This window comes from Nuphar pumila, chromosome 6, assembly GCF_984573655.1.
Source record: "Nuphar pumila chromosome 6, dmNupPumi1.hap1.1, whole genome shotgun sequence".
Classification (NCBI taxonomy): Eukaryota; Viridiplantae; Streptophyta; class Magnoliopsida; order Nymphaeales; family Nymphaeaceae; genus Nuphar; species Nuphar pumila.
Window position 1 is genome coordinate 31,964,324 of NC_143254.1, and position 12,499 is coordinate 31,976,822.

Here is a 12,499-nt window from a genome sequence, read left to right on the forward strand (position 1 = left end):
CCATTCAGGGCATTTACGTGCTTCTTCAAAATTTCTAGGTTCTATATAAGAGTGGATGGCACTAAGGCAGGCTCTATATCTTGGTGAGAAAGAGTCATAGAAAATGAACCTAGAAGGGGGCCTTCTACTTCTCTCAGTTCTACGAGGGATCACTTCATTCTGAGAGGCACTGGAACTGGCATCATTATATCTGTCAAGAGCACTCCTAAAGTTGTTTTGATCTCTATGAGAGTAGGTGATAGGGTCTCTAGGTAATTCAATAGGTTGATGTGACGAAGGAGACAAGGAGATGTTTTCCTCGGTTTCAAGTCCATTTGGGTTACCTTGATCTGACTCATTATCACTATTATCATCGTCCTTATTTAGTAAATCAAATAAAAAAGAGTAATCCATATTTTCATTATGGGGGTCACAACTTTCAAATCCACTAACATTTTCCAAAAAACTCACGTTCCTGGAAACATACAACTTATCACTTTTGATATCATAACAACGAAACCCCTTTTGGGTTTCAGAATAGCCAAGAAAGGCACAAGGAATGGCCTTTGGAGAAAGTTTGTCATTCTTATCAGTAAGAACAAAACACTTACACCCAAAGACCCTTAACCTGCTATAATCAGGTTCCTTATCATACAGTTTTTCAAAGGGAGAAATTTTGTTTAAATTTTTCGATGGAAGTCGGTTTATGAGATAGACAGAGGTAAGGGCTGCCTCAGCCCAAAGATTTTTTGGAATGTTTTGAGAAATGAGCAAAGTCTTAGTTGTTTCAATGATGTGCCTATGTTTTCTTTCGGCTAACCCATTTTGTTGAGGGGTTTTTAGACATGATTTTTGGTGAAGAATTCCAAAATTTTCAAGATAACCCTTAAATTCATTTGAGAGGTATTCTTCTCAAGAGTCAGACCTAAAAATTTTTAAACATCCATTGAATTGATTTGAAATCATCATGTGAAAATTTTTAAAGGTTGAAAAAACTTCATGTTTATGTTTAAGGAAATAGATCCAACAAAACCTAGTATAGTCATCCACAAAGATTACATAATATGAAAAACCTCCTTTAGACATTACCGGAGCCGGTCCCCATACATCGGAATGGACAATTTCAAATGGTTTTGTCGTAAACATGGATCTTTGAGGAAAGGGCAAACATTTCATTTTTCCAAGAATGCATTCATTACACAAAAAGTCACTTTTATAAAGATGTTTAACAAAAGGCAAGTACGAGATTTTAACAATATTGGGATGACCCAATCTCTTATGCCATACATGAATGTCTTTGTTTTGGACGACGTTGCAAAATTGACTCTTGGGAACTTGAAGAAAATCTACGTAGTAGAGGTCTCATCTTCTAGAGCCTTCCCCAATCAATCTCCCGGACTGGCGATCCTGTATCCAACATTTATTAGAAGAAAATTTTATATCGCAACCATGGTCCGAGAGTTGGGAAACAGAAAGAAGATTTAGGTTAAGGTTTGGGATAAAACGAATTTTTGGAACAAAGAAGTCTTGTTTTTCAAAATTACCTATTCCTTTAATCTCAAGAGATGTACCGTCCGCAGTTGATACAAAGGATGAAAAAGCACTTTTAGAAAAATTTGAAAGAGTGCAATAACTAGGGGTCATGTGAAAGGATGCCCCGGAATCTAAAAGCCAAGATGTCTTACCGGGGGAAGAGGATGACATAGCGGCTCCGGAAGTACCTCCCTTGAGAAGAGGTTGTAGGGCTTCCACGATTTGTTGAAGAGAAAGAGACTCACTTGATAAAGGGGGTCGTTCTTCAACTTGAGATGCCATAGCCGTTGCAATCAATTTCTTCCATTTAGGACACAAGGGTTTGATATGTCCGGGTTCTTTACAATGATAGCAAGTTACTTTGCTATAGTCTCTTTTGCCATACCGATCATTTCCTCCTTGACCTTGATTCTTGAAATGAGGAGGTCTATAAGTCCTCATGTTATTTCCCGGTCTTGACACGACATTAGCCATTTCACCATCTTCTTGAGTAGAAGAAGTAACAAGAATGCTAGGGTTATTTTTGCCAATCCCCATACGGGTTTCTTCACCACTTAGCTTGGTGATAACATCTTCGAGTGAGGGGGATGTGAAGGCGGAGAGAAGAGAGGACCGAACTTGTTCAAATTCGGGTCTAAGGCCATTTAAAAAATTGAAGAACCGGTCTTCTTCAAGTTGTTTGTGCCTTAATTCGATAGCCTCACCACTCCATTTAGGTTCAAGGATTGCGAGCTCGTCCCAAATAGAGGATAATTCGGCAAAGTACTCCCGAATGGTCATGTCATTTTGTTGGAGAGTCAAAGCCCTCTTTTGAAGAAAATACTTGTGAGATAGATCTCTTGAGGTGTACATTTTCTCAAGATATACCCAAGCTTCGGAAGCCCTTTTGAATTTGATGATGTTGGCATTTATCTTGGTCTCAACGGATGAGAAAATCCAAGATAATATCTTGAAGTTCTTAATTTCCCAATCATCATGTTTCTTAGAATACTCTTCAAGGGCCTTTTGTCTTTTATCTCCTTCAAGAATCTTAATATCACCTCCTTCAACAATGGTAATTTTGGGTTCCGGTTCCGGTATGGATCCATAAACGTAACCCCAAAGCCCCTTTCCTTTAATATGGGCTTCCATATTACCGGCCCAAACATGATAGTTTGAGCCATTAAGCTTAAACCCAAGAGAGAAATGAGAGTCTTTTTCGCCCATTAGAGAGGAAAGAATGCAAGAGATAATATGTACCTTAATTACTTTTTGCGTCTTTCTTGACAAAAGAAGCTCATAAAATATTGTTCGAAGAAGATGATCCTCTTTGATTTCAAAAAACTTGAAGGCACGCTTCCCGAGGAATGCAAAAGAAGGCGAGTCGCAATTCTTCTTCTTCAACGAGGCTCTGATACCATGTGAAAGTATCTTCAACAAGATACTTTAGTCGATAACACAACAACCTTAAGAATAAATGTGTGAACATACACACCCAAGAACACTTGTGCACAACAAACACAACACACCGAATCACAAATGTGCACTTGCACCCATAAGTTTCATAAACACTAAAGAGGTTGGGCTATAATCCCAAATCCCTTAGAGAAATACAAGAGGAGCTGCCCATATAAATAGGGCTTGGAGGAGGCCTTGGGAGGGGCTCCACATAGTCGTTGGAGCCCCTCCAACGGTCACAAATGTGACCGTTGGAGGGGTCCAATGACTAGTGGGTTGGGCCCCTCCCAATGCATGAACAATGCATTAAATGCAAAAAACAAAAATACAAAAAGAAAAAGAAAATACAAAAAAAACATATTCTTGAAAAAGAATGTGTAAAATTCCTAAACTACCCTTACTATGACTATATATATTTTATATATATAATTGGTAAATACATATACATATATTATATATATGTATATGTATTACCTTATATATATAAAATATATATACGAAATTACAAGTTTGATTACATAATTTAACAATCCCTCCATCCATATGGTCAACACCTTCCTCACCTCTATTTTCAGGCTCTAAGCCATAACATCCAAGGTTTCAAAGGGGGTCTCCTTTTGCAGAAGATGATGTGTTTTGCTCCTTTCTTTATGTGATTTAAATAATGACATTGGGGAGCATAAGGATTAATGCCTTCTTTTTCAGTTAAGCATAGATGAATTGGTTTACTGCTTAAGAAGTATTTTATTTATTCTGCTTAAGGAATGCAAATTTAAATACAATTTTGCAACATTCAGTTGGGATATATATGGCTTTCAACAAATGCGTTATATATAGCAGTTTTTATTATGAAATGGCCCAACTCAATGTGCAGATGCTGAGTGGTACTTTTGGAGGAACTATGCTACGACCATGTTGAATTTGAGAATTGTAACCATTTTCATTAGCATGAACCATATAATTCAGGGACAAGTGTTGCCACTAGGTGCAGCTACACTGGAATTGGAGCCATGGTCAGGATAAAAGTAGTACATAGAGAGATTTCCTAAATTAATTAGAACATATTTTGCTTTTTTTTTCTGTCTTGATAGGCAAGCTGGGGAATACCTGTATTGGATTTAGTCCCAAGAGCCACACTCTATGATTGCGTGACTTTACCATCAAACCATCACATTCATCACCCTTGATTTTTGATCTTTAAGAATCTCGTTTTCTTCATGTGTTCATGATTAATATCAAAACATAATCCTATTTTACTATCTTGCAAGAATTTTTGTCTATGCTTTCAGACATGTATAGTTTCATTACAAACTGATGATATTTTTTTGTGTAAGAAGTTATGGTTAATTCCTTATGTTAATACATAGATGCTTAATTCTGTAAACGTTTGCAGCTTGTGGAAATCATGAAGTCATGTGACTATAGGACACTTGCAATTGGTGATGGTGGAAATGATGTAAGGATGATACAGCAGGCCGATGTAGGTGTAGGTATAAGTGGGAGGGAGGGGCTGCAAGCCGCAAGGGCAGCTGATTATAGCATTGGAAGTAAGCTTTTCTCTTTTTTCTTTAGTAACAATTGAATTGTGAAATTTTCTTGGTATTTGCCTCTGGATTTAGCTTAAGATGCCACTATATTAGCATACTTCCTATGCATGTGGATCTATGAACAAAATGCCTTCTCCCTTCTCAACAACCAGTTGGGAAGAAAGTGGAAGAAAACTCTCTTCCCAGATCACTCTCAGATGTATGGTGCATGCATGCCAGCCCCACGTACTTGCTGATTGAATGTACAGTGGTAATGTGTTCTGCTTTATCATGCAATTAACTTACTGGTGGATGGCTCAGTGGTGCTGATGAATAGTTTAATTTATGGGCTGTGCATGCTTGCATCAGGGCTTGCACCTTTCCCTTCCGTTGATTTCATAATAATAGAGTTTAGTCAATGAAGAGAAAATTTGAGAAATGACATTTTAGGGAAGCTTTGTTGGATATTCAACTGCACATCCATTATTCTTTTTTCTCTGACTTTAGCTTATATGATTTGAAATTAGGATTACAGCTATCTTGCAGGTGTCTTTTGATGTTTTGTTAGCTCACTATGTGTTTAACTCATATTTTGGACATACTGTTTTCATGATTGTAGTCATTTGATAATGTAGTGACCAGTCTATGTTTGTTGACTTGCAGAATTCAGGTTCCTTAAAAGATTGATACTTGTACATGGAAGATATTCGTATAACCGTACAGCATTTCTATCGCAGTATTCATTTTACAAGTCACTATTGATCTGTTTTATCCAGATCTTGTAAGTTTTATTGAATTTTAACCTGTTCTTTTCTCTGTTTATGTATTTCCATAAGCTAATTTCCTTTATGTGTTCATTTCCTCTGACAAATAGATCCATTGTGGATTGACTTATATCACTGGATTTCACCTAGGGGATGTAAAAGCTAGTTTCTTTATGTAGGGTTGGACTTTTCTGTGTGCTAACTTGGCAATATGTACAGTTTTTCTTTCATTTCAGGTGTTTCAGGGACTAGTCTGTTTAATTCTGTCAGTCTAATGGCTTACAACGTCTTCTACACTAGTGTTCCTGTAATGGTGAATGTCTTGGACAAGGATCTTAGTGAAAAAACTGTGATGCAACACCCTCAAATTTTGTTTTACTGCCAAGCTGGAAGGTAGGAACTTTAATTGGATAATCCTTTTTTAATTTGTTTGTCCTGCCACTTTCTCCAAACAAGTGATTAACATTATTCTACAAATATAGTTCATACTAAATTTGTTTCATAACCGATATGGTTGGGATTTAATTTCCTTTTTCTTACAAAACCAGGCTTTTGAACCCAAGCACATTTGCTGGTTGGTTTGGAAGATCCTTGTTCCATGTAAGTACATTTTTTAATATTATTCACCTATTAACCATGGGAATTCCATATATAATTCTGAGTACTTTGAGTATATCAATACATTCTTTTGTGTTTCAATTAATTTCAAGTGTTGGTCTAATCCAGAACCCCACCTTAGTTTTCATTGGATTGTCGAGTACCCTTGTCTAGTCTCTATTTGTAGGCTGTTCAGATGACTATTATACCCTTGATTTAGCTGTACTCTTTATCATGTAATTTTTTTCTCTTTTATCCCATTTCAACTCTAAACTCATTGAGTGAATCTTCAAAATTTTTCCCTAGAAACGTTTGCTCACTGAACTGCTCCTTTAAAGGATAGAATTGCCTTTCTTTGCATCAGTTGTGTGCTTGTTATTCCAACTTGGTCTTACTAAGTATAAAACTATCACATTAACATGAGAGAGAGAGAGAGAGAGAGAGAGAGAGAGAGAGAGAGAGAGAGAGAGAGAGAGAGAGAGAGAGAGACTTGAGGAAGAAAACCTCATTCATGAGCAAAATGAGAGAAATAATACATTTTAAGGGGACGTCCCCTCTTGCTTACACTACATGCAAAAAACTGTTGACTCATAACCACTAACTACTTGCTAAAGTACAAAAATGCCTCTCATAAAATAATCTATGTACATAATAAGAGAGGAAAGCATAAAAAAAACAATATATATGATACAATGTATATTACACTTTTCAACACTCTCCCTCAAACTTGAGATGATGTAATGCCCTTAAAATTCCGAACTTGTAACTTTTTACGAAAATTTTGAAAGCTTTATAATCATTCCTTTTTCAGAGTTTAAATTAGCAGTTCAACGAAAAACGGTGTTTGAAATGACAAGTCAACGAACCTTGAACGCATTACAGGCGAACCTTCCTTTACATAATGGATTTGTAACTCCGTATATTCATTGAAACCAAATAGATTCAAAATGAGGTTTTGAAGTTTATACGTAAAATAGAATTTTAAATGAACCCTTATACCAAATTATAAAAATGTCCTTAGGAGCAAAACGTCAGGAAAATAGTCTCATCTTGATATCATCACGTCATTGTGCCATTGCTTGTCGTTCCCACCTAATCATCACCTTTACCCATGACACGGGTCATATTGATAAAAATCTGATAGGTGCATTGTAATATCATGTATTTTCTTAGTCATTTTTTGGTTTTTCGAAAATTTGGCTAAGTTTGGGAGAAAAATCGTTTGAACCTCGATTTTTAACCGATGATTTTGAGTATGGGCTTGGCCCAGGTCTCATCAGCTAGGTCGAGACGAGCCAATCAAAACGTGAGAAGAAGTTTAATTTTTAACTTTTAAATTTAAGCGAAATTCGAGAGAAATTCAGGTTATTTTCGAGAAAAATTCAAAATTTGATATTCATGTAATATGTCGTTGGATGTGTCTCAGATTTTTGAGCGCAACGATATTTTACTTTCCTGAATTCGAGTTTCGGATGACCCGAAAGTCAGTTTTTCAAAAATTGAGCAATTTGTCGAAATAGATCCGGAGTTGGATCGGGTTGGATCCGATGCATACAATCCAAATTAATATGGGTATGGATTTGATTCAAGACCCACTTTAATCTAGGTCTGATCCAGATTTGGATCCAATTTCGTTTTGGATATTTGTTTGGATTTTTGGATCCAGATCTGGATCCAAATCCATGTCCAAAAATATTTTAGCTTTAAATTCAGTTTAAAGCTTTAAAATAAAGTTAGTTAGGGTTAAAAAGACTCCTAGAGGAATTAAACTAACTTTGGAAATTCTAAATTTATTTAATTAATTATTAAATAATTAATAAATAATCAATTATTAAATTAAATTTTATTAATTTCGAAAATTTGGTTTAGGGCTGAGTAGGACTTCTTAAAAGAGTCCTACTTACCTAAGAAGGTTTAAGAAGTATTGAGAAAGACTTTTAAAAGAATTGGAAAGTTTTGAAAAAAAGTCTTGGAAATTTTTAAAATTTTGAAAACTTGAGAGAGAGAGTTTCACATATTGGAAACTCTCCTTCTCCAGCCCTTTTAGAGAGGGCTGGAGAAGGGGGGGCGTCACCCCCTCTCCCTCACTTTATATAAAAAAAAGAAAGGGGAAAGGAAAGAGAGAGAAGAGAGAGAGAGAGAGAAAGAGAGGAAGGAAGAGAGGAAAAGAGAGGAAAATAGAGAAAAAGAGAGGAAGAAGGATGAAGGAGAAGGAGCTCAAGTCTCCAGCCGTCCGATATTTTCTACCATTGGTTTTGGTTCTTTTTCTCGATTCTTGCAAAGGTATGGGTCTCCTCTTTTGAAATGAGTGAGAAATCGATTACCGATTCGATTCTCATGCTATACCTTGGTGTAAACCATGGTAGAAGAGTAGATCTATGGGGTCACTCTAAAATACACGGAAGAGAATCCATGGATCCTCTTCCATGTATGCATTTTTTATTCTTTTCATCCTTTCAAAACTAAAATTCTGTACATAGTTATTTTTAGGTTAAAACAGAATTTATTTCATGACAAGCGATAGTTATTTATGTGTATACATACTAATATTGTTGATGCATGAAATCACATATGAAAGCCATGGTGTATGCATGTATTGTTCGGAAAATGTGTAAGTAAAGGCATGCTCATTGAAATCTTTGAACAAGTATGCTTGGTCGAATAAGTATTCACACATAGATTTAAGATTTATGTTGTTTTTTTTCGGACACGCCTTTGGTTGGATTCATTTATGATCATACATGAAAGTAATCATGCTCAAACATGCATATCTGGGTAATGAATCTATAAAAGAATGTAGGTATAAATCTAACACTGTTTAACACATGTTTTCATTTGTAAAATCATGCACAGTGCATGCATAGTTTTAAAGAAGTAGGAAATTGGGTCATTAACGGACCCTTTCACTCTGTTTTGGACTTCAAGGCCTGGCCGACCAGACCGGCCAGGCATGGCTCGGCTGGCCAGGTCTGGCCAGACCTGTCAATGTTTTGACAGGTATGCCAGGCTCGGCTGGACCGAATCCAGCCGGCTTGACAAGGCCTACTAAGCCACAGGGGCTGAGCCGAGTGACTCGGCTCTGTGAAATTGTCTACGAAGAGACAATACATAAACAAGCATAAAAACCTTATAAAAGAAGTGCACGAAAGCACTCTCACAACACTTGAACAAAATACACAAAAAGTGTATAAATAATAAACATGCAATAATGCATGTATTTCAATATATAAAAGCAAATGCTTGAGACTCTCAAGCTTAACCAAATACAAAGGGGGAACACCCCTATTTATACAAGAAGGAAGGAGGCAAGAGGGGGCTCCCCAAAGGAGTCGTTGGGGAGCTCCCAACGGTCACAATTGTGACCGTTGGGGGCTCCCCAACGACTCTATTGGGGAGACCCCCAATGCACTTTTTGAGAGTGCAAAAAAGAAAAAATAAAAATTAAAAGAATTACAAAAATAATGGAAAAATTACAGCATATTCCAAATGGAATATGCGCAAAATGTAAAATGACAAAAATACCCTTTCGGGTAAAAAAAGATAAAAATGTATAAATATATATACTTATATATAGAGATACGTATACATATAAAATATGTATACGTATCTCTATGTATATAAGTATATATATTTATACTTACAATATTGATTTTGAGTGTACATTTTAACACCCCCCCTCAAACTTACGGTGTGATAACCGCAAGTTTGTCCAGAAGGAAATGAAATCTAGGCGAACAAAGAGCTTTTGTGAAGAAGTCCGCAAGTTGATACTCAGACGTCACGTATGGTAGATCAATGACCTTCTTCAAGTATTCTTCTCTGACATAATGGCAGTCCATCTCTATATGCTTTGTTCGCTCGTGAAAGGTGTGATTTTTGGCAATATAGATTGCACTTTTATTGTCACAACACAGCTTTGTTGGTTCTCGGATAGGTACTCCCATATCTTCCAAAAGTTGTCGAATCCATACAATTTCCATGGTAGTGGATGCCATGGCTCTGTATTCGGCTTCAGTGGATGACAAAGAGACTTTCTGTTGCTTTTTACATCGCCATGAAATCAAAGATTCACCTAGAAAAACACAAAAACCAGTGGTGGAGTGACGGTTACTAGGGTCACCTCCCCAATCTGAGTCAGTATAAGCAAGTAATTTTAAATCAGAAGAAGAAGATAGAAATACTCCCTTATTTATTGTGCCCTTCAAGTATCTGACGATGCGAAGAACAACACTCATATGAACGGTTGTGGGAGCGTGCTGAAACTGACTGGCGATGTGTATAGCATGTGATAAGTCAGGTCTAGTAATACTAAGATACATTAACGAACCTACCAGCTGCCTGTAAGGGGTAGGATCGGTTAAAGGAACACCATCGTCAATTTTCATTTTTGCTCCCACAACTTCAGGAGTTTCGCATACTTTGTCATCAGAAATCCCGGATCTGTCAATAATCTCACAAGCAAGTTTAGTCTGAGATAAAAAATAACCACGTTGCGAATAAGCAACCTCAATTCCAAGAAAATATGTCAGAAAACCCAAGTCTGACATCTCAAATTTTGAAGTCAAGACGGACTTAATACCCTTGACTCCTTGAACATCATCACCTGTAATTAACATATCATCAACATAGAGCAATAATATTACAATCCCTGCTTTAGATTTCTTAGTAAATAGAGCAGTGTCAGTATAGCATGAGAAGAAACCATTTTCCAACATTACACTGGTAAATCTATCATACCAGGCTTTGGGAGCCTGTTTCAATCCATAAAGAGCCTTTCGAAGACGAAGAACTTTATTTTCAGGAATCTTCATGCCTGGTGGGGCATCCATATATACTTCTTCGTTAAGATCACCATTTAAAAAAGCATTTTTCACATCCATTTGAAAAATGTTCCAATTTTTAATAGATGCAATAGTAATGAGACATCTAACTGTAACCATTCGGGCTACAGGAGCAAAAGTTTCTTCATAATCAATTCCATACTCTTGCCCATACCCTTTTGCAACTAAGCGAGCTTTATACCTTTCAAGGGATCCGTCACTCTTAGTTTTAACCTTAAAAACCCATCGACAACCTATAGTTTTCTTTCCTATGGGTAGAGTTTCGAAATCCCAAGTTTCAGCCCTTTTAAGAGCATTAAGTTCATTTTGCATAGCTTCTTGCCATTCTATACATTTTTTAGCTTCTTCAAAGTTTCTAGGTTCAAAATAAGAATGAATGGCACTAAGACAAGTCCTATATCGGGGTGAAAAGGAATCAAAGGAGACAAAACGAGTTGGAGGTCTCCTATTCCTCTCAGATCTACGGTGATCGAGAACAGGAACAAGTTCACTATATTGATCAATAGCACTTCTAAAGGTGTCTTGGTTTCTACGTGAGTATGTTATTGGATCACTTGAAGTCCTGCCTTCTTGTTGGTTATGCTCTTCGACATTACCCTCAATGTCCTCATCATGGTTTGATGATACATCATCATCACTAGATACATCATCATTACTAGACAATAAGTCAAAAAGGAAGGAATAATCAAAATTTTCTTGTTGCAAAACATTTTTTTCAAATCCACTTTCATTTTCCAAAAAAGTTACATTTCTAGAGACATATAACTTATCTTCTCGAAGATCATAACACCGAAATCCCTTTTGAGTTTCAGAATAGCCAAGAAAAGCGCAGGGGATAGCCTTGGGAGAGAGTTTGTCATTCTTATCCGTAAGTATGAAACACTTACACCCGAAGACTCGTAATCTATTATAATCTGGTTCAAGTTTATATAAAATCTCAAAAGGGGATATTTTTCCTAATAATCTAGAAGGCAAACGATTTATCAGATAAACAGAAGCAAGAGCAGCTTCAGCCCAAAAAATTTTTGGTATGTTTTGGGAAATAAGAAGGGTTCTAGTGGTCTCAATAATATGTCTATGTTTTCTTTCGGCCAACCCATTCTGTTGGGGGGTTTTAGGACAAGATCTTTGGTGAATGATTCCTTGATCTTCAAGATATATTTTAAATTGGTTGGAGAGATATTCTCCTCCAGAATCACTTCTAAAAATCTTTATGTTACTATTAAATTGATTCTTGATCATCGAATGGAAAGTTCTAAAGCATGAAAAGACTTCATGTTTGAATTTAAGAAAAAAGATCCATGAATATCTAGAGAAATCATCCACAAAAATAACATAATAAGAAAAACCTCCTTTTGAGACAACAGGTGCCGGTCCCCAAACATCGGAATGAACAATTTCAAAGGGTTTTGATGAGAACATAGTTCTTTGCTCAAAAGGTAAACTTTTCATTTTTCCGAGAATACAGTCATTACAAGAAAATGAACTTTTACATAGGTCTTTTGCAAAATGTAAGTAAGACAACTTGGTGATATTAGGATGACCAAGTCTTTTGTGCCACATGTTTATATCTTTGTTTCGGGCAACATTACAAAAAGATTTTGGAACTCGAAGAGATTCCATGTAGTATAAATCGCCTTTTCTAAAGCCTTCCCCAATCAATTTCCCGGACAGGCGATCCTGTATTAAACATTTATCACATGAAAATTTAATATCACAACCATGATCCGAGAGTTGAGAAACAGAAAGAAGATTTAAATTAAGTTTAGGTATAAATCTAATTTTTGGAATAAAAAAGTCTTGAGTTTCAAAATTACCTATT

The 12,499-nt window shown here is 36.3% G+C and overlaps 1 protein-coding gene across 2 annotated transcripts in view; it reads left to right on the forward strand.

Annotated features, from left to right (window-relative positions):
- Positions 1-12,499, forward strand: part of LOC149834557 (phospholipid-transporting ATPase 2-like) — a 220,273-nt gene that overhangs the window by 171,268 nt on the left and 36,506 nt on the right. For both annotated transcript variants that reach the window (XM_090011481.1, XM_090011482.1), the window contains exons 19-22: positions 4,343-4,496; positions 5,139-5,256; positions 5,459-5,632; positions 5,788-5,839. In XM_090011481.1, coding sequence (XP_089867607.1) covers positions 4,343-4,496; positions 5,139-5,256; positions 5,459-5,632; positions 5,788-5,839 — 498 coding nt within the window. The remainder of the gene's footprint in view (positions 1-4,342; positions 4,497-5,138; positions 5,257-5,458; positions 5,633-5,787; positions 5,840-12,499) is intronic.